The 21,176-nt window shown below is 39.9% G+C and overlaps 1 protein-coding gene across 1 annotated transcript in view; it reads right to left on the minus strand.

Moving 5' to 3' along the window:
* Positions 1–1,759: 1,759 nt before the first annotated feature.
* LOC147026143 (LIM domain-binding protein 3-like) overlaps positions 1,760–21,176 on the minus strand; it is an 81,011-nt gene continuing 61,594 nt past the window's right edge. The window contains exons 4-9 of the mRNA XM_085881269.1: positions 19,257–19,326; positions 11,666–11,688; positions 9,985–10,170; positions 2,735–2,907; positions 2,346–2,382; positions 1,760–2,011 (exon numbers count right to left, since the gene is read on the minus strand). Of these exons, the coding sequence (XP_085737395.1) occupies positions 1,921–2,011; positions 2,346–2,382; positions 2,735–2,907; positions 9,985–10,170; positions 11,666–11,688; positions 19,257–19,326 (580 nt within the window). The 3' untranslated portion in view covers positions 1,760–1,920. The remainder of the gene's footprint in view (positions 2,012–2,345; positions 2,383–2,734; positions 2,908–9,984; positions 10,171–11,665; positions 11,689–19,256; positions 19,327–21,176) is intronic.

The following is a 21,176-nucleotide window of genomic DNA, read 5'->3' on the forward strand; positions in this document are numbered from 1 at the left end:
ACATAAATATCCACTGCCTGGACAAACAGTGGTTCACAGGGCAGCACAATTGTTTCCTGGGTACTTTTACAGCAAGAAGTAAGAGAGGAAAGGCACTCGGCATCATGAAGGGACATCCTCAAATCACAAAACAAGAACAGATGCGGAACACTTGGCAAAGACATGAAAGGCAGCAAAGAGGTCTCTTCAGTAAAGTGGAATTAGTGTTAAAGCATCGCATGTATCCCGAGGCCGAGATAGTGGTGAAGAGCGTGCATTTCTGGGGATAGTAGTAACATATTGATACAAATGTTTTCCCTTATGCGTTTGTGCTGTTGCATTGTCTGTATGTCAATGGCGAACCAGTTTGAAAACACAAGTTGCAATGCACATTATCGTTAATTGTTACACACGTGAGTTTGTGCTTTATGTCATGCGAGGCAATGGCATAAGTTTGCTAGCATAGCAAAGTGAAGGATAACCAATGGTGCCTGTGCTGGAAGATAAGCAGCAAAGCCAAATGTACAGTATGTTTGTATGTTACTTGCAGCAAGAGACCACATGTGCTGTTCACGCATGGTTTTGCACAATACACCCATCTTGTATTGCCACTGGTATCGGTTTGATCCATGGATTACTTCACGTGTTGATCAAAGCATAAAAATCTCCACTTAATTCGCAACAGCAAGCCACAAAATCCACAGCACCATCACAGGGTGAGACGAGCAATTAAATTGCAATGATATAATTTGAACCGAATTGTGCTTCACTCCTCTGCCTGGATAATGTTCGTGCGTACAAGTAACTTTTATCCGAAACAAGGTATTACTTGTCTTTCACACTGGTGAAGTGCCCATTACAATAAGGACTTTGGCCGCTCATGCTGGTCGTGTTTCACCCAAGAAGAAGTGACAAACAACACTCAAAGCAATTAACAATGTAACTTATGAGATGGTTTTAGGGCGGATGCGATGAAATGAAAGTTTAAGAACTTACAAGTGCATCGAGCAAAAACATTATATTTAATGGACATGCAAGTACTTACTTGTTAGCTCTAATTGTAAACCCATGCATGAATATAACGAACGCAACATAATGATGAACCGAATGAGGGACTCTTCAAGATCAAGAAATGACAAGTCTAAAAATATTGATTTTCATTCATTCTCTTATCAAATCAAGAGCGACAAAAAGTGTCAATGTGAAACCAATTTAATACTTTGAAAGTCCCTCAATCTTTGATCTCACAAGTGGGTTGTTGATCGATTCTCGAAGATGAGGTTTTAGTAAGAAAAGGCAAACGTTATAAATATTCTTCCCTGTTATAGCTTTCCACAATTACCTGTATGTCCAAATGTAAAATCAAGGAGCCAGTGGGACAATGCTGTCTTGATGAAATATCTGGAACGTAGACCTGTTTGTACAGCCATGCAAAAGCCCCCCCTTCCTCATCCCCGCAATACCCTCTCTCCACCGTCCTCTACGGTCCTACCCAGAAACATTTAGTGAATCGTTTTCCTGGTCCTGCCAAATGCTTTGCTTTCAAACTGATTGGAGGTGGTTATTAGAGTAAATAGGAAGTGGTTCAATTTGTCATGAAAATATTTCTGTGACACTTATAGCATTGAGTGTGTGAACAAAGCAACCGGGAAACCTTAGAGATTGATAGGCAACATGAAATCTCCTTAATTATATTTGTTAAAATTAAATACATTTATCTTCCTTCTAAATATCACTCATTTGCTGTAGATTAAAAAAAAAAGAATCAGAACTTCACTGGCCAGGTATCACGGTGGTTTATTGAACCGTCAAAGAGTGAAGCACACGAATGTGATTCAGAAAGGAAATTGAGAGGAAAACAAAATAGCTGGCCAACAGGCCAATGCAAGGTCAAGGCCTAGCAAAGGCATTACGGGCCTCACATAGCATGCCAAATTGGTGTCACACGTTAAGAACACGTGCAGATAACCCATTGTGCCATTTACGCAGCTTCTTAACTTGGGGACTATTTCTTTCGGATTCAAAAAGCTCCCTAGGGCAGTGTGCAGGTGCAAGGTAGGCACAGAACAGGGCAGGGAAGATTGGATTGATGGAGAAGCATGCAAACAAAATAAACAGACATGCAGACAGATGTGCAAACCCATAGACATGGATCCACCCACATACATAGATCGATGGGGATGGAAACAAAGGCAGGACAGGCACAAGAGACAAGGAAAGAATAGTTAGCAGGAAAGCCAGGAATAAGCAGTTTGTATAGATCTCGGAAGAGCTCAGTTATAACCCGATATGAGAATTTTTTTCAGATAAGAAAACATGCTTTTGACCGGATGGCCATAGCAAAAATGGAGATAAAGTCATCTCACCTGGCCTTTGTCAAAGCTTCTTCATCAGGATCTTGCACTAAGGGGGTAAAGGAAGACAAGCTCACTCTTTTGACATCTTGGCAATTGAATGTGCAAAGACAATGAATTTATTTGTTTTTCTGAAATCTATTTTTGCAGTTCAGATCATTCATTCATTTTGCATGCGGCTGAAAACCAGATGAATAGAACACCTAAAACTATCTGAAAACACTGCAATACTAATATTTTAACCTGTTGAGGCTCATCTGCTCCTACATTTTGGCTTTATGAAAATGAAGACATTTATGGCTATCCTAGTTCATGAACGATTCAATCAGAAGCAGAGCAATAACCACAAACCTTTCACAAGCACAAAGACAAATCATAAATGGTGCTTAACGAAGACATACGGTATTCGGTGCCAGTTAGATGAGCAAGAATCTGGAAAGAGCGAGACTGAGCAGTGCCCGTGCGCTGCATCCAGTCATCAACGTCTTCACCCATCTGGCGCTTCGTGTCACTCTTTACCACAGCCTGGTAAACTTTTGATGTTGTATCCACAGCACAATCCTTCACATTGATGCTGGAGGGGGGGGGGGGCAGAAATTATTTCAGAAGCATAAAATCAGTGAGCGGAGAGTATATGGTTGATTGTTAATCATTTAGATGGAGAAAGGCCGCAAAACTCAAACATGATCAATTGGATAGCTATATTGCTATGGTTGGTGATTGTATCTTTGTAAAGCCACAGATGCTTAATTTTACTTCTATCCATAAGAGTTTACCAAATCATTTTTGAACCAGATCATCATGATGTTACTGATAATATGCTTGTGCAGCATTCAAAAAAATTAGGTGAATTAGATACTCACAACAGTCGAAAGTGCAAATAGAGATAATCAAATTTATTTAACAATTTGAATGCCCATCATATACATAAACAATTGTTTGAAATGTTTGTGGCTGGATAACAAAATTTTAAAAAAAGAAAGGATAGAGATGCATCACAAGAGAATTTTTCTATATGTTGAATGCGAACCAATTGTTCTTAATGGCAGCACACATCACCTGGTCCGGAGTCCACCAGCTACTTGGCGACACAGATTCAGTTGCTCTACGGCATCTCACGAGCAGGTCGGGTCTGATTTCCGATATAATTTGAAAAGACAAATATTGTTTGATGCAACACCTGAGATCATTCTCGATTGTTTCACACATCGTCATCGCCATCGTTTGTTTGTTTGTTGCTTTGAAAGCTCATTCACCTTGAAAGCATAATTGAGGGCTTACCTTTCGGATGCAAGCACACCCACAAATATGCAAAGAAGCTTCTCAATCCCAAAATAAAGAATTATTGGTGAGGTGGAATATAAATAACATTCTTCAGTTTTCATTAAACCTCAACATGATCTGTTGTATGACAGATCGTAAGTTTCGGACAAACTTGAGAAGTAGGGGGCTCCGAACTGGACTCTTCGTAACAAAAGCAAATGATACATTTTGGGTGGAACCACACCCTTCTTCCTATCTCTCATTCCTGTTGCTCCCAGACTATCATCTTTCATACTTTCGTCGTCTGTCAAGGGTGATAAAGGATCAAACTGTGCATTAAAACTCAGCACTTCTTTGAAAATTTCCGTGCACTTTCGATTGAAGATGTCTTTGCATTCCCTCAAATCCTCACTCACCAACTCATACGCACTACAATTGTCCGATTTTGTCCAGCATGATCCCTTCTACGTTCCAAGATCTGTTTATGAGTGGTCGGTTCCCATAAATACATCCTGCCAGTTTTTGTCTCTATCTCATCGACTTGGAACGGGTGATGCGCACTTCCACTTATTCACATACAGCAACAAATATGTGTATAAAAGGTATAAAAAAATTTCCAACGGACCTATTAAGTATCATCGTACCAAGAAGTAAGCAAGCAAATACTTACTTCTCACCACTGGGAAGGAGAACATTTGTGTTCCATTGTGAGTAAATAGATATGGATTTGTAAAATGCATATACATGAATTGGGAGTGAGAGGAATGAAAAACAAATACTTTATTAACATCCATTTTAATCGATCCTTTAATCTGAATGCTCAGGCTTCAGGGCAATCTATTTATTCCGTACATAAATATTGTGCAAATTTGAACGTTATCCCTCCACCACTGCCCACCCTTCCTCGCCCCCCTCCCCCAAACCTTATATGCACTGTGTGCCTACCAGTCTAAATTCTGAAAGTCTGAGAGCGATCTTTAAATTCAGCCTTCCATAAACCTCACCATGTCCTGTGCACATCATGTATAAATTCATATTGCTGCGATACTTCCACAGGGACACAAGCAATATATGGTATTTTTCAAGCAATTAAAACAATGTGCACACAAAACATGGCAAAATTTTCTCTTCCCTCCATTATTTATTCCAACCCCTCCACTCCCAAACCATTCCATTTCCACAGTTTTCCCCTCAATCCCATTCTCATCCTCTTTCTCCATTATTCCCCCGCATTCCTTTTGTGTTCTCAATTCTCACCACCTGCAGCCCTTGTGTACACAATACGTAGATGGTACTTTAATGATGCATCACATCTGTACAATTAAATTGCACACAAATGTCCCTCCACAAATTGTTTGTCCATAAAAGCTGCAGAATCAAAATCGACAACATCCAAGTGTGTATGAACAAGTTAGACTCTGATTGCGACTTTATAAGGGTAGATTGTTTGATCCGAAGGCTTCTCGGTCCAGACTATTCATTAGCACTCAGGCTTCATTTCTGGTGTGAAAGAAAGTCAAGTTATGTTTAGAAACTGTTTGAAGAGCATGTGCGACATAAGTAAGCTGCGAAGATGGGAGTTGCGAATTGAAAGACCTGGAGATATATTTCGAAGCAATCTGATCCAAAGGCCCAGATTTTGTGATTTTGCAGAGGTCGTGTGACCCCTTGTTTGGAAATCAAAGTAAAAAAACCAGAGCAATGAAAACACACCACCACTTGGGGGTGGGTTGAGGGGCGGGGCAGGGCAGGCAGGGAGGGGTGGAAGTTTTGCCTCCTGTTCTTCCTCCAAAAATTATGAATTAATTAACTTAAAGATGTTTTCACCTTTGCAAGGTGGAAAATGTAAGTGAAGGTTAGAGGTCTTCAGTGAAATAGCGAGCTTATTGACATTGACACTTTAAAATGTTTTTGTGAGCTCGGGACCAGAACCAGACATTTATATTGGTTCACGAGTCAGTCAGTCACCACTATATTCGTTATGGGTGTCTGTCTGTCTGTCTGTCTGTCTGTGCCGAGCATAGCTCCGTGGGTTTTGATCCGATCTTCATAAAATTAGGGTACGAGGTTTATATCATGATCTAGTTGTGTTTTCCTGAGAATGGGCATGCTGCGCCCATTATGGGCGGAGCTAGGCCCAAAAAACATGTGTTTTTAGGGGGTAGCCGGTTTCAAGTTACATCTTCTCCGAGGGGGTTTGTCGAATCTGGCAGGGGTTTTGGTATTTGGTTAGCCCAATGGCACCTGCATAGCTACACAGAGCTCGATTTTTCATTTTCATCACAAGGTCACGAACTTAGAAAATGTCAAAAAAATCAATAAATTGGGCATCGAGCTCCAAGGGTTTTCAACTGTTTCGAATGAAAGTTGGTATGCAAGTAGTGCTCTTCGAGTACTCCAACTTTCATCATTTACATTTTTCCCGATTCCCGCCAGTTTGCCCGTGGCGTCCCCTCGAAGGTCAAAAAAATAAAAAAGGCGAACCGTGTACATTGCTCGTGAACCATCACCGTCTCCAGACTTGTCATTACCCTCATCAGAAGGTATTGGAATTGGATCCATTTGTTACTTGCAAAAATCAAAGTTTTTTTCAAGAAAATTGGTTGGTCTTGTGCATTATTCTATCTGTCTGTCTGTTTGTATATCAATCACATGCAGGTCACAATTTCAAACGAATCTTCAAGAAACTTCACCACATGGTAGAGTTCGTCTTAAGAATGAAGCTTTTTGTGTTTGAGGTCAAAAGGTCAAAAGGTCAACATAGGCCAAAGGTCAACAACTTTGTCACATTTCTGAAATCCTCAATTTTCATCTGATTGACTAGAAATTTGAACAGAATTTATATTTCAGGTCACTGAATTCAACCACCAATTATTTTTGAGGTCAACATCGGCCAAAAGGACAACATTGGCCAAATTTCTAAAATTGTCAATTTTCATCCGATTGACATGAAATTTGAAGAGGAGTTGCATATTTGGTCATTGAATTGAATCACCAATTATTTTTAAGGTCAAATTTGTTTATTTTGGAATTTACAAGTTCCGTGCTCTGCACGACGTCTTCTTCTTGTTGGTTTGTTTGTCTGTCTGTCTGCACATAATGTGCAAGTGTAGGCCACAAACACGAGTATTATACGGTATTCTTTTTTCGACTCAATACCTCCATAAAGTATGTACAATTAGAATGTGAGTATGTCTATCAAGTCCACATGTAATGTGGACAGAGGAAGTCCACATCTACCCCTCCAAAATTATTTGAGAGAGGAAGATCAAACTTTCAGGGAGTAATGAGGGCACCCTGAAGTTATGTATGTGCAAGTTTCCTTTGATTCCATCGGGTTAAAAAAAAAAATCCTCATCTTGGCATTTTCTTCCTTTGTGGGGGAGGAGGGTGCATTGGAATTATCTGAGCTATATTACCACGATGTATTTATTATATATGCACATAAGCAGTACGCATGTTTTTGCTTCACATATGTAACCCAGTTATTTATATTTTCAGGAGTGATCGAGGCAGTGGTCTGTTGCCTATACACTGCAAAAATAAAGGGATGCACCAAAAAAACGTGTTGCATGCTTGGAACAAGATAACCTGTAGGGTGGGTACTCTGCTAGTATGTACAAATAGAATGCAAGTATATCTAGAAAGAGCATGCTTTTAGAAATGTGTCTTTTTTTTTTACAAAGCACATACCATGAGAACGTGCGCATATCTATAAAGTACATAAATTGGAATGTGAGCATGTCTATAGAGTGCAGTACGATTTGAATGTGAAGCTATACAATAAAACTGAAAAGGTCTGTTTGCCGGTGTATGAACATGCACCTACAATGTCAGCACATCATCCATACACAACACGAACACAAACACAGCAGCACACAAAATACACCACACAAAAGAAGTCCTGGTTCGGGTCTGATTGCTCTTTCTAGTTGGTTCATGAATTTGGGTAATTAGGGGTTAATATCTCATTGTACAGTTCCTGAATCCCCACATCAAAGTTTAGTGTTGTAAAAACAGACGTCCAGCTTTAACACATGCTTGGTGCATGCAAATAGGTCCCTTTTTGGGGGTAGGTCTCTACCAGCTTTATACAGTGAGATGGTGAAGTATTTGCTCATTCTTCACGTGACAATTGCTCTAGTTCTGCCAAGTTTGATGGGGATCATCGATGGACTGCAATCTTCAAATCTCGTCATCAATGTTCAACTGGGTTCAAGTCAGGACATTGGAAAGGCCACCCCAGAACATATGAGGCCCCGTGAGGAGGAGTGATGTAAGCGAATTTTTTTTTAATGATATGATGATGATAGGCTCGGATGATAGGGGAAGGGTTAAAATAGTGCGATTTGACATTAACTCCAAAATGGCCGATGTGTCCCTTACATCACTCCTCCCCGCGGCACCTCATATGTTTCCTTCATATTCAGCCACTCCAGTATGGCTTTATCTTTGTGATTTGAATCATTGTACTGCTGAAATGTTAATCTCCTACCCAGTTTCAGATTCAGGACTGACTCAAGTAGGTTGTCATCAAGGATTATCATGTACTTTGCACCGTCTATTATCTCTTCTATCCTGCCAAGCTTGCCAATTCCTGATGATGAAAAGCAGCCCCTTAACATGATGCTGCCATCACCATGCTTGACAGTAGGGATGGTGTGGACTGGGTGATGTGCAGTGTTAGGCTTGCACCAGATGTATTGCTTTCAGTTTAAACCAAAAAGTTCAATTTTTGTCTCATCTGACCACAAAATGTTTGTCCACATAACTACAGTATCATGAAGATGTTTTTTTGCCAAACTCCATACGAGCTTTTCGATGCATCTTTTTCAGTAGTGGCTTCTTTCTTGTCACCTGTCTGTGGAGACCACCTTTGTGAAGGGAATGGAATATTGTTGATTGATGAACACTGACCCCTATCTCGGACACAGAGACTCACAGATCTCTCAAAGTCATTGTTGGATTTACAGTGACATCCTGAACAAGTTTCCTGCTTGCCCGGCTGCTGAGTTTGGATGGGCAACCTGATCTGGGCAGAGTCTGGGTGGTATGATACGTCTTACACTTCTTAATGATGGATTTCATCAGACTCAAAGGGATAATGAGTGATTTTGATATTTTCTTATAACCCTTCCCTGAAAGGTGCTTCTCCACCACTTTATGTCTGACTTCTTTGGAAAGCTCCTTGGTCTTCACGTATGTCTTGTCAGTTGACCAATTGGGTTGCACCTCAAAACTCCTTAGATACGTGGGGTAAGTTAGATAAGTTAGATAAGATAACTTAATTGTAGGTTAAACCACTGATTACATACAGGTTTACACTTTACCTAATTCAAACCCTTTTCCTCATTAACTCTAAATCACTTCGGGATCAATTTATTTGTTTGAAAGATTACAAAATAGGTGCAATAGGTTTTGTATGAAAATTAAATCAGATGAAAATTGACAAAACATATTACACTTATTTTGTAACCTTTCAAACAAATCATTTGATCCTGAAGTGATTTATGGTTAATTAGACAAATGGTTTGAATACTTATTCAACTGAGAATCATCTGATTTTCTCTGTTAATCTCACATATTCACATTTTATCTGCATTTTTTTCGCTTTATCACTTTGGAGTAGTTTGTGAAGACTCGATGCATTCAGTTTGATTTGAAATAAGTTCAGGTGGCATCAAAACATGAAAACTTTGGAAGGGAGTGAATACTTTTGCTGGCCACTGTAGATCATGTGATTCAAACAAAACTGTAAATTATGCGAGCATGACAATTGCAATCATCTTGCCTGATATGCTTAAGGTGTGTGTGTGTGTGTGTGTGTGTGTGTGTGTGTGTGTGTGTGTGTGTGTGTGTGTGTGTGTGTGTGTGTGTGTGTGTGTGTGTGTGTGTGTGTGTGTGTGTGTTCATAAGGAGGTGAAAGTGTTTATAATGTTGTGATATGTGATTGATGGATTGCCCCATCATACAAATGACCAAACAGCATTTATACATTTTTGTGATCGTGAGTGTAGGCTTCCAAATCAACATAATAGGAAGTCATCAACATCAAACATGGCTTTTTCAAACCTATTGTTTCAAAATCCAGGATGTCACATGACCTCTTTACTGAGTTCTTAGTTGAAGTATCATGTCTGAATCCAAGTGCAGCAAAATAGAAAATTAAGAACCACACTTCTGTTTCTATCAGGTCATGCTGTGAATCAAACCTCTGGTGCATCAAAGTTATTGAGATTTCAGGGTTTTTACATCTTAGATCAATGCTCCACATCTGGTTCTTATTCTTCACTCCATGAGCCATTTTGGAATTGTAAAATTCCTTTGGCATCTCTCAATAGATGATTAAACAAAATCTGGATCACTCATTCATGCAGAAAGTAGTTACCCAGGGGTATCAGTGCCGCTTGCGTGTGCTTGGCCGGCAATGGCATCCATGATGGCGTCCTGCGAATAAATGCTGATGGGAGTGTTGTACTGAGCATGGACAATTGTCGATTTGCCTCCCAGGCCCTTCACCTCAATTGGCTTGTGAGTAGCTGTGGCAGTGTCCTTTAGTAGACTTGGGTTAAAGCTTCAATTTGCGTGAGTCAGTCACAGAATGAGAGATTTCAAACAGCAGAAGCAGAAACGGAAGGGGAGGAAGAAAATTGGAGTTGGCAACAAAAGAGAAAATTGATGAAGATGATGTGAAAAAGGGTAATTGAAGGTCGACAGGTGGGCCGAAAGCAAGGAGGGAAGCAGAAAATCAGGGAACAAGGAAGGGAAGAAAGAGAGAAAGCAGTTTGAAAAACAAGATTAAAGGCAAAGTTTGAAATGTCATACAGAGTCAAACAAAAGAAAGAACAAAAGCAGATAAAATTGACAGAAATGTTTTGAATTGATAAAACTATTTGAAGTATTGCAGGGATGATAAAGCTGCAGAGACTATTTCCTAAAAATGATCACCAATGGTTGAGTTCTTTGCTTGATCTTTTTATTCATGCTGGCAGGACAAGGCAGTGGAGAATACTGAAAACCTTACATCATCACTCTTGATAGAATGTTCCGTGGATGGATCCAAAGCAGATGAATGTAAAGAGGCTGGACATTTACAGTTTTCATATATGTGTATGTATATATATATATATATATATATATATATATATATATATATATATATATATATATATATATATATATATATATATATATATATATATATATATACTGTATAGCCTTATTTTCTCAAGGAATTTTTGCCAGGGCCACCTTTAATTACTCACCTTTGGTGTTAACTTTGAACTTTGACATGGCATGGCTGGATAGCCTAGAGGTATGCACACTTGCTTCTGACCTGTCCATCTTGGGTTTGAATCCCCACCCAGTGATAAACTGTCACCCTGATGGGTGATCAATCATTTTGTCCACCATCTATTGAATATATGTTAAACCAACGACCCAATTGGCAGCACCGGTTGTTGGTACATGTTAAAGATCCCACGGTTTCTTTCACGAATAGTAGGCGACTTATCACTGGCACCCTTTACAAATGATAAATTCCTGCCCAAACTCTCTCGCTAACCCACACTTGGCAATCTCGCTGAGTATGTAAATATCCCCAAGGTGACTTGGGGAGGTCTTTGTCCTGCAGTGGACTGAAAAGATGATGATGATGATGATGATGATGATGATGATGATGATGATGATGATGATGAACTTTGATATTTGGAAGACATACAAACTACCCACCTTTTACACCGCATTTTTCCTTGCCTGTATCTGCCGTAGTTCTATATTGCCGAGCAGGCAGTACAACATTATGTGCAAGGTATATTTTCAAAGATATAAAATCATAACATAACTGGATTCCAGTGAGATACCAGGCAATTTATACAAGCAAGTTTGAAAAGTTTGAAACCTTCTGCGATGTGTTGTACTGGTTAAACATGTATACATCATTATATAGTAACTTTGGCATATTCAAAACCTTCTGCAACTTTTGTGATTAATTACATGAACTAACTCACGTTAATTGTTACATTAACTTTTTCCCCCCCAACACTGTGAATAACAGCTCACACACTTACTTGGATGTTCCACTCTCAGTGACCTGCGGAAAGAAAAGAAGATAAAATATATTAATGGGTCTTTTTCAACTTGTATTATTCTTCACCGATTTGCTTTGAAACATATAAATTTTGTTTCACTCTCGGACTCCCTCCTCCGACCCCAAAAAGGAAAGAGTGAACAAAACATGAAAATATGTTGTCATTAATTTACGAGACCAAAAAACAAGATGGTGTCCTCATGAATGCCAATGTGTTGCAGAAAGCTGCAACTTTGCTCGAGTTCATGCCAATGAACGTCCTTGCACTTTTTTCTCAAGGTTTGAGAATAACTGGGATTCCCTACATTTCAAAAAGAAAGGCTCCAATGGTTGCACTGATGAATCAATTGCTAAAATAGAACACAAGTAGCAAACTGAAATTGAAGTTCCGAACAATAATTTCTTGAACATTCGGAAATTGATCTCACGAGTAAGGTGCAAAGAATATTCAACCAAACTTGGAATGATTGGCATTGAGACATTTTTTTCATAATTACTGTAATTTTTGCAGGTTCTTTATACTCATGGAGGAGTGGTTACATGCAGACACCGACACGAGACACCAATGCACTTGATAACCTTGGAGTTCAGTTGACATATTTCTAAGCTACACTGCCAGCCCTTTTCTTCTCGTATATTCAGGCCCAAGCCTGGTGTTGGCTTAGTGGTTAAGGCGGCTGGCTTGGGATGTAAGGGTCCTGAGTTTGAGCCTCTGTTCATCTATTGAATTAACACCAGGTGGGGTTGACTCAGCCTGTAATCCTTCTGAGGTCGGCGAAATGAGTACCAGTGTACTGGGGTAATAATGATGACATATCGACATAATGGCACCGATCAATGGCGATTCGGTGTTGGGTGTGATCGGGATATAACTGATCCTGTTGCCCTAACAGCCTGTACAAGTATGATAAAGATGCTGTGATTTGTAGTTTTGAGGGATGGATTGTGAGTACAAGCCCAAACTTCTGTGTTCACCTTCTTCACCTGCTGAAGTCTTGAGGGGGAGCGGCTGCACACCCATAGTACGTTGCTGACCTGGTCCTCAAAGAAGATGGCGTGCTCACAAGAGGGGAAAACATTCAGGCGTATCGATATAATTTCGTACACATTCTCTTGGCCCTTCCACTCTCTGCTATGTTTTTGTCCAATGTTCGTTCCTTGAAGAACAAAATCGACGTACTATTATATTTGGTGCAAATGGTACGGGATTTTAAGGGTTGCTCCGTGTACTATGCCTGGTGTTGGCTTAATGGTTAGGGGTGGTGGGCTTTGGATCCTTGGGTCCTGAGTTCAAATCCTGCTCAGCTGTTGAATTAATACCAGGTGGGGTTAACTCGGCCTGTCATCCTTCCGAGGTTGGCAAAATGAGTTCCAGCATGCTGGCTGGTATCCTGTGTCAGAGAAGAAACCCGTCCAGGATTGTGCCCAATAGCCAAGGAGACTGCTTAGGCAGCATCAATGCTCTGCACAGAGTATGATCCCAATCTCCTCCTCCTCCTCTGTGTACTGATTCACGGAAACATGGCTTGACCTTTCTATCCTCGATTCTGCTGTTCTTCTGGTTGGCTACACACTCTGTAGAGCCGATCGTTTATTTGATTGTGTTGATAAATCCAAAGGAGGTCGAGTGTTTTATGATAAACCAAAGATGGTGCAATGATACTAGTGTTTCATCCATGCTTTGCACCTCCCATATTGAAACATGAACCATCAAGTGCAGACCGAATTACATGCCTCGACAGTTTTCCTCGCTTGTATTGGTGGCTGTGGACATTCCTCCACAGGTACATGCTCCGACTGTTATTGGGGTACTTGCTGATCATGTGATTTCAATTGAGAACTCTTTCCCTGATTGTCATGTTCTCATTCTCAGAGCCTTTAACGACATTGCATTGGAATCAGAGCTCCTAAATTAAAAACAGCAAGTGAAGTGTTCGACCAGAGAGGGTAAAACGCTGGATCTGTGCTATAGTACGTTCAGCGATGCTTACCATGCTCTTTCCTGTATGTCGCTCGGCTCTTCTGATCACTCTATGCTTTACCTGATTCCATCTTACCGACAGAAGCTTAAAACTGCTAAATCGCAGATGCACATTGTTAAAGAATGGGACCAGGATTCCATTGAACAACAAGAAGGGCACACGGTAGAGCGCATATCTCCGCAACATAATGCGTGATCCACGAGAACATATCGGGCCCAATATATTTTTGAAATATCATGCTATACATTATTATATTGTTTTTGGCCCCTATCTCTCAATGGTGAAGTATCACTTTAAGAATTAAATAATTCTCGTATCTAGATCCGGATTCAAATCTTCACAAAAATGGAATCAATTTGTTCATGTCACACACCCAACATGTCCACCAAGTTTCGTCCGAATCCATCTGCAACTTTTTTTGAGATATTGGGCAAAATATAGTTTTTGGCCCAATCTCTCAATGGTGAAGAATCACTTGAAAAATTCTAGTAGTCGAATCTGGATCTGGATCTGCATCAAAATCTCATCAGTTTGTCCTTGTCACACACCGAACCTGTCCACAAAATTTCATCTGGATCCATCCACAACTTTTTGAGATACCTTGTACACAGACAGACAAGCTGGTAGGTGGTGATGGGTCGCCGAGCATGGAAACTATAAGATATAGAGCAAAATGGATGTCATATAGCGGATAGGGAATCACCTTAAGATTATGCATATCAAATCTCATACAGTTCCATCAAGTGATAACTACTCAGTATCCATTTGAATGAAAAGTACCGAAAATGCGGTTTGAAATCGGAAATCCCCAAAGTTTGAGGATGTGCTGTGGGTGAACAAAGATCTAAATCGAAAATCCAGCTCGATCGTTTGTGCACAATGTATTCCAGACGATTAGTGTGAATTTTCATGACCATCCGACCATAACCCTAGGAGGAGTAGCATTTGGCGCGAAGGCACCTCGAGCTCTCGCATATTATCGATTTTTGCACTAATTGACCTTTGACCCTTGACCGAAGCGAAATCGGTCAATATGTCCTGAGGAAAAGTTGTAGTACTCATTGAGTACCATGAACTTGCAAAGTTTCATTCGTATCGATGCACTCACCTGGTCGCGAGGGGGCCTTCAATTTTCGCCAATTTTCGCACATACCCTAATTGTAGGGGGTGCTGCGGGTAAAGTATTCCATATATCACAAAAACCGGAATATATTTGATAGTGCCTCACCAGTAGATCATTCGTGCCAAATTTCATAACCCTACGTGGGATAATGGCTTTCGGAATCGATTTCGCGTGAACGGTACCGATTTTGAAGGTTTTTCGGTTGTTGCTAGGGAACCAAAGCGTCCCTAGCAACCATCACAATTTCCAAAGCACGAGTTCATAAGATGTACCTACCACCCGAGTTTGGTCAAAATCCGCCCACGTTTACCACTAATTATGCTGATGACAAACAAAGAAACATCCAAACAAACATCCAAACAAACAGACAGAATTACTGACAATAAGGGTCACCTATTTCGGCGACCCAACAAACAAACAGACAAAGAGGGGTGAAAACACAACGTCCTTCACCTTCGGTGGAAGAGTTAATAATGCTCGAGCAGTTTGGCAAGGTCTTCGGAATATTTATCTTTATAAGGAGAAGAATCGTGTACCAAATGTTGAAGACCCCAAGCTTCCTGACAAGTTGAACGATTTCTTCAGCCGCTTTGATCCCCATAATACCAGTTACAGAATACCAGTTTCCTTCCCAGTTACTGATTCCCTGCTTCCTCAGCCTTTTACTGTGGAGGAGGCTGAAGTGAGGCATCTTTTCAGGAAACAGAATATCAGAAAAGCAACTGGTCCTGATGGCGTTTCCATGACAACTCTTAAGCATTGTTCACAACAGCTCTCCTCTGTTTTTGCTTGCATTTTCAGCAGTTCTTTACAACAGTCCATAGTGCCTCTTTCTTTCAAATCTTGTATTATTGTCCCTCTTTTAAAGAAATCGAAGATGACAATGCTCAACGTATATAGACGCATAGCTCTCACCTCAGTGGTGACGAAGGTGTCTGAGCATTTGGTTCTCAAACACCTTAAGTCCATCACCACCTGTCGGCTTGATCCTCTTCACTTTGCCTTTCGGGCAAATTGTTCAGTTGATGATGCTGTTGCCTTATTTCTTCATTTTGTTCTTCAGAATGTTGAATTTTCAAATCGTTATGCTTGTATTCTTTTTATTGATTTTAGTTCTGCTTTTAATACCATTGTCCCTCAAAAACTTTAAAAAAAATAAAATCCAGTCCTTTGTCCTTCCTCCCTCAATTTGCTGCTATATTTTGGATTTTATCCTTAACTGATCACAAACACTAAAATTAAACAATAAGTTGTCCAAGACTATTGCCTTGAATACTGGTTCCTCACAAAGGTGCGCGCTGCCACCTTGTCTCTATTCCATTTTCCTAAGTGATTGGATGTCTCATCATAAGTCTGTGCAGCTCGTGAAGTTTGCCGACGACACGACCATCGAGGGTACAATTGTGAATTCCGATGAGTCAGAACACCTTCAGGAAGTTAATGGGTTTGTATCATGGTGCAAACACAACAACTTCGAGCTGAATACTGCAAAGACTCGGGAGATGGCTGTTGACTTTTGTTGGACGAAAAGTTCGGTTCACCCTCTTCCCATCAATGGTGAAGTTATTGAAATTGTTGACTGCTTTAAGCTTCCAGGTATAACCATTAGCAGTAGTTTAAAGTGGGAGCACAACACAGATATTATTATTTGGAAAGCTCAGCAATGCCTCTACATCTTGCAACAGCTAAAGAAGTTTGTCCTTCATAGGGAGATTCTCATTTAGTCTTATCGGGTCATTATAAAAAGTGTTTTGACATTGTGTGTGTGTGTGTGTGTGTGTGTGTGTGTGTGTGTGTGTGTGTGTGTGTGTGTGTGTGTGTGTGTGTGTGTGTGTGTGTGTGTGTGTGTGTGTGTGTGTGTGTGGTTTGGCAGCTGCACCCAACAACAGAGGCTTTGGCTCCGGAGGGTTGTGCGCACCGCTGGTAGGATCGTTGGATGTGTGTTGCCTTCTTTGGCTTCAATTTATACAGAGCATACAGTGACTAGATCGTCGAGGATAGTCTCTGATGCCTCACATCCAGCTAATGTCCTGTTTCAGCTTTTGCCATCTGGAAGGAGATACAGGTCACTCAGGTGTCGGACAAATCACTTTTGGAATAGTTTTTTTCCCTCCGGCAGTCATTTCCCTGTCCAACTCCATCACCGCATTAAAAGCGGAATTCTGTTTCTGTTGACGGTTTTTTGTGTGTGTGCAGGGGGGGGGGGGAGGGAGGTGAACACCAGGGATTGTATCATTTTAATTTAGTTAATTCAGGACATTTTGTTGTGCTTGTGATGTGTATTGAGGGATTGTTTTGGTGTTGGTATTGCTTGAGTTTATTTTGAATTCAGTATTATCATCTCATGTGTTGTGCTTGACTTTTCTGAGGTGCATGATTTCTTGTGATTGTATGTGCGACCAACCCCAAGACACATTTCTTGTGCTTAAATGACACTTGGTGAAATAAAGTTCTTCTTATCTAAAGGTAATAACGATTCAGAGGAACCTGCATTGGAGTGGCGACCCATCCATGACTGTACTGGATCAGATGAATCCAGGACAGGAGGTATATAAGGAGGCTGCACCATCACAGCTTCATATTCAGTATATATATATATATATATATATATATATATATATATATATATATATATATATATATATATATATATATATATATATATATATATATATATATATATATGTGTTGCCTTCAGAAAGTATTCACACCCTGAGACTTTTGTCACATTTTGTTGGGTTACAGCGTGAATTTAAAATGGATTAAGTTTTTAAAAAAAATTTGTACTCCTTGCCAATGAGACTGCCTCAGCAGCCCTATGGACCTTTATGGCACAAAAGAAATGGTATTATTATTATTATTATTATTATTATTATTATTGTTTCCCTCGCCGGAGGAGAGGGTATTGCGTTTGGGTCTGTCTGTCTGTTTGTGCATAGATGACGAAATTTTCACAATAGATGCAACAGCTCATGTAGAATGTTTAAATGATAATTATGACATCATAGGTCATGTGGTGTGATAGCCATATTGGGAAAACGGGGAAAAAATTGCGCCTCTGTATCTCTGAAACCTCACCAAGGAAAAAATTGATACTTGGCACATGGCAAGTTCTCCTCATGGGGAATTAGTGCTTTTTTATGATGTCATAATTTAATATCTAGAACGCTACATCTGATCAGTATGAACATTTTTGAGGGTCATCTGGAGATAAAATGGTCCACAGAAAAATAAATTGATGACATCATTGGTCACGTGATTCGGCAGCCATATTGCATTTTTTTTTTAACCATCAAAAATTTTCTCCTCTGAAGTGGCTGAACGGATTGATGTGAAACTTTACATGTTTGACCACCTATCCATGAGGAACAAAATATTTATAAAAATAACACCATAGGTCACATGGTTTGGAAGCTATATTGGATTTACCCTAAAATCTTCTAAATTTATCCTAAAAAATAAAAAATCTTCTCCAGAATGGCTGAACAGATTGAGGGGAAACGTCACACAAACCTTCTCCAAAGCATGGCTGTTCAAGTTTGTAAAGGAATAATTGATAGTTCACATGGTTTGGTAGCCATATTGGATTGAAGAAAATATTAAATAATGTTTTCTCTGGAACTGCTCAATCAATCGCCATGAAACTTCACATTTATGATCTAGTAGTGATGTGGAATAAACCTTTTAAATTTCTACTTGATCAGATGCATGGTCTGGCAGCAAGAATTATTTATTTTTTCACATGGGGTTTTTTTTTTTTTAATAAGGCTCACTTGGCTGTGCCTGGATGGGTTTGAAGGTAGAGGAGTAGCAGGTGAAATGTGAATGCTATCCAGGTTCCTCTTGATAACTTCATCTTTGCTTTTTGCTTTTTTGGGGTCCTTCTGATGACTCCAATGCAGGATTGTACCTGTTTGGTTTTCCATTTGGTTTGAATTTAATTTATTTTAATCCCATTCTAAATTCAATTGAATAATAATACAGAAATGTCATGGGTCAGGAACAGGTGTCCGATCAAAGCGGGGTTGCATCAAAGCAGGACGTCTTGGTACCCGGTCATCACTGCCAGCAGTTATAAAATGGCAATTCTAGTTATGTCTCTTATTAATTATGTAACACACCAGTCCACAAATGCCACGCAAAATGCACCACACAAAACAAGTCCTGGTGAGGGTCTGCACTCTCTGATTGCTCTTTTTCTTGTGATTGCAAGATTCAGGCCCCCCATCTATATACAGTATTTGAAAAAATAATAACAAAACATTGGCGTGTCTTGGACTATTATGAGTATCGTATTCACATGTAATTTTTAACATGCGACATATTGATGGAACATGGATGGAAACAATAGATTATTATGAACAGTGATTTTAAAACACACAGTTGTGGAACATTATTTAAAAGATGGAATTGTAAATAAAACTTGGTTTTGAAAAGTTAAATCTTTTCTGACAAGCGAACCATACCTGCTGGTGAGGAATAACGACTTGAGCCGAATCCATATGCGGAATTCCAACTAGCCCAGGATGTTTGGATCTGTGGCATGAGACGGACACATTAAAATCACCAAAAGAGTAAATCCAAGCAACCTTACAAACACGATGAGGAAGGGAGGAAAGAGAGAAAGCAGTTTCAAAAACAGGGTAATGGCAAAGATTGAAATTTTAATCAGAGGGAAAAAAGAAAGAGCAAAAGCAGGTAAGATTGACAGAAATATTTTGAATTGATAAAACTATATGAAGTGTAATTAGAGATGGGTCAATATACCATCAGATCCTCAACAAATTCTAACAAAAGGTTTTTTCAGTGTCTTTCTTACCTTCTGGGTGTTTTAAATGACAGAAAAAAGAAGTCTACCAAAATCTGAACAATAATTTTGGGATCTAACCTAGGGTTTTAAAGGTCAAGCAATTCATTTGTGCCAATGGATTGATGACTTGGTCCATCAAATCTGTAAATCCAAGATGTTGGCCAACAATCATGAATGAAGGCACCCACCAATAACTCCCATATTATTACACCTGTAAATCAGTTTTAGGGCAAATAATGCAAATATCCATTTTTTTAGAGTAAATTTTATTGTCATGTTTCAGAATAATGTATTTCAGAGAGTACACTGAAAAATTCAGTGAAAATTCTGATACATACTAAATGCAATAGTAAAAAAAAAGGAACTGTCACTCTTTCACCATCTTGATTGAGTCCTCAAAACTGTCCTCTAGTAACTAGTTCCTCTGAAAGCTGGTTGTGCGAATTGTCACAGGACATAAGTTGGCATGATCCACATGCAGAAGTACATGAAAGCCCATATATTTTGCAACTGCAATGGGGGGGGGGAGGGTGTATTGCAAACAGTTGCACAATTGCAATGTACCATTTTCAAGAGCGTCAGGTGGAGCATTCATATCAGACATTATGGGTATAAGTTGATTGTCTTCAAGTCTCCAACCCCAGTTCAAAGGATCAATATCACTGTCCATCCCCATCCATCTCATGGTCTGAAAGTACACCCTGAGACAATGGAATGTGGTGGAAGACTCAGTTAGGTGAAGACATTCAGGCATAACAAATGATTTTGCAGAGACGACTTTCTTAGTGAGTACATCATAATGCAATGCTGCCAGAGAACATGTACTTTTTCCACCAAACATAACAGCCATCTCTTGGCTGCTGAGGTTTTCTATGTCAACGTGGTTCTTGCCTCTCAAAGTGAATGCATTTGCACAGAATTGGAGGACTGGATCACCTTTCACAAGTTTTTGGAAGACTGATTTCTTTCCAACACAATAAACACGAGACGTTGCATTGCATCCTGTGAAAGCATGAAGAAATAACAATTGTGTGCACAACTCACTTCCAAGAACATGCTTTATGCAATTGATGTTGTACACTTTTAGAATGCCTCTTGACTGCCTGTCCAATCTAAAGTACAGTGGTTTGCTATCTGCTGTAGCGAAATGGAGAAGGAGAATTAACAAGTCAATGTCATCTCCAATCAGCGTGGTGGAATGTGCATATGCAGTGCTAACTATGGCTTTGGCAAAATCCACATCAGCATCCCCTTCTGCCTGAATGACCGTGCAGCCCACCCTCCTCAGTCCATCACTTATTAAGCTGAATACTTGTTGCTTGTTACTTCCCCTTGAAAGGTATTGTTCCTGCATCCCTTCAAATTCGATTTTGCTGTTCACAGCCAGATAATTGATGTTTTTTTCTTGCCTCTGGTGTGCATTATCTTTTATCGAGGGACCTGCCCCATACCCGTCAAACACAGCAGTTGCTGCCCCATAGTGCTTACTTGTAAAGTCAGCATATGCCTTGGCTATTTTGCCATAGGTATCTCCCCTTCTCCACTTCAGCTTGCATAGTAAAGAGCCTCTGTCAAG

This window comes from Eptatretus burgeri, chromosome 5 (assembly GCF_056783735.1).
Source record: "Eptatretus burgeri isolate ZD-2024b chromosome 5, Ebu_testis_v1, whole genome shotgun sequence".
Lineage (NCBI taxonomy): Eukaryota > Metazoa > Chordata > Myxini > Myxiniformes > Myxinidae > Eptatretus > Eptatretus burgeri.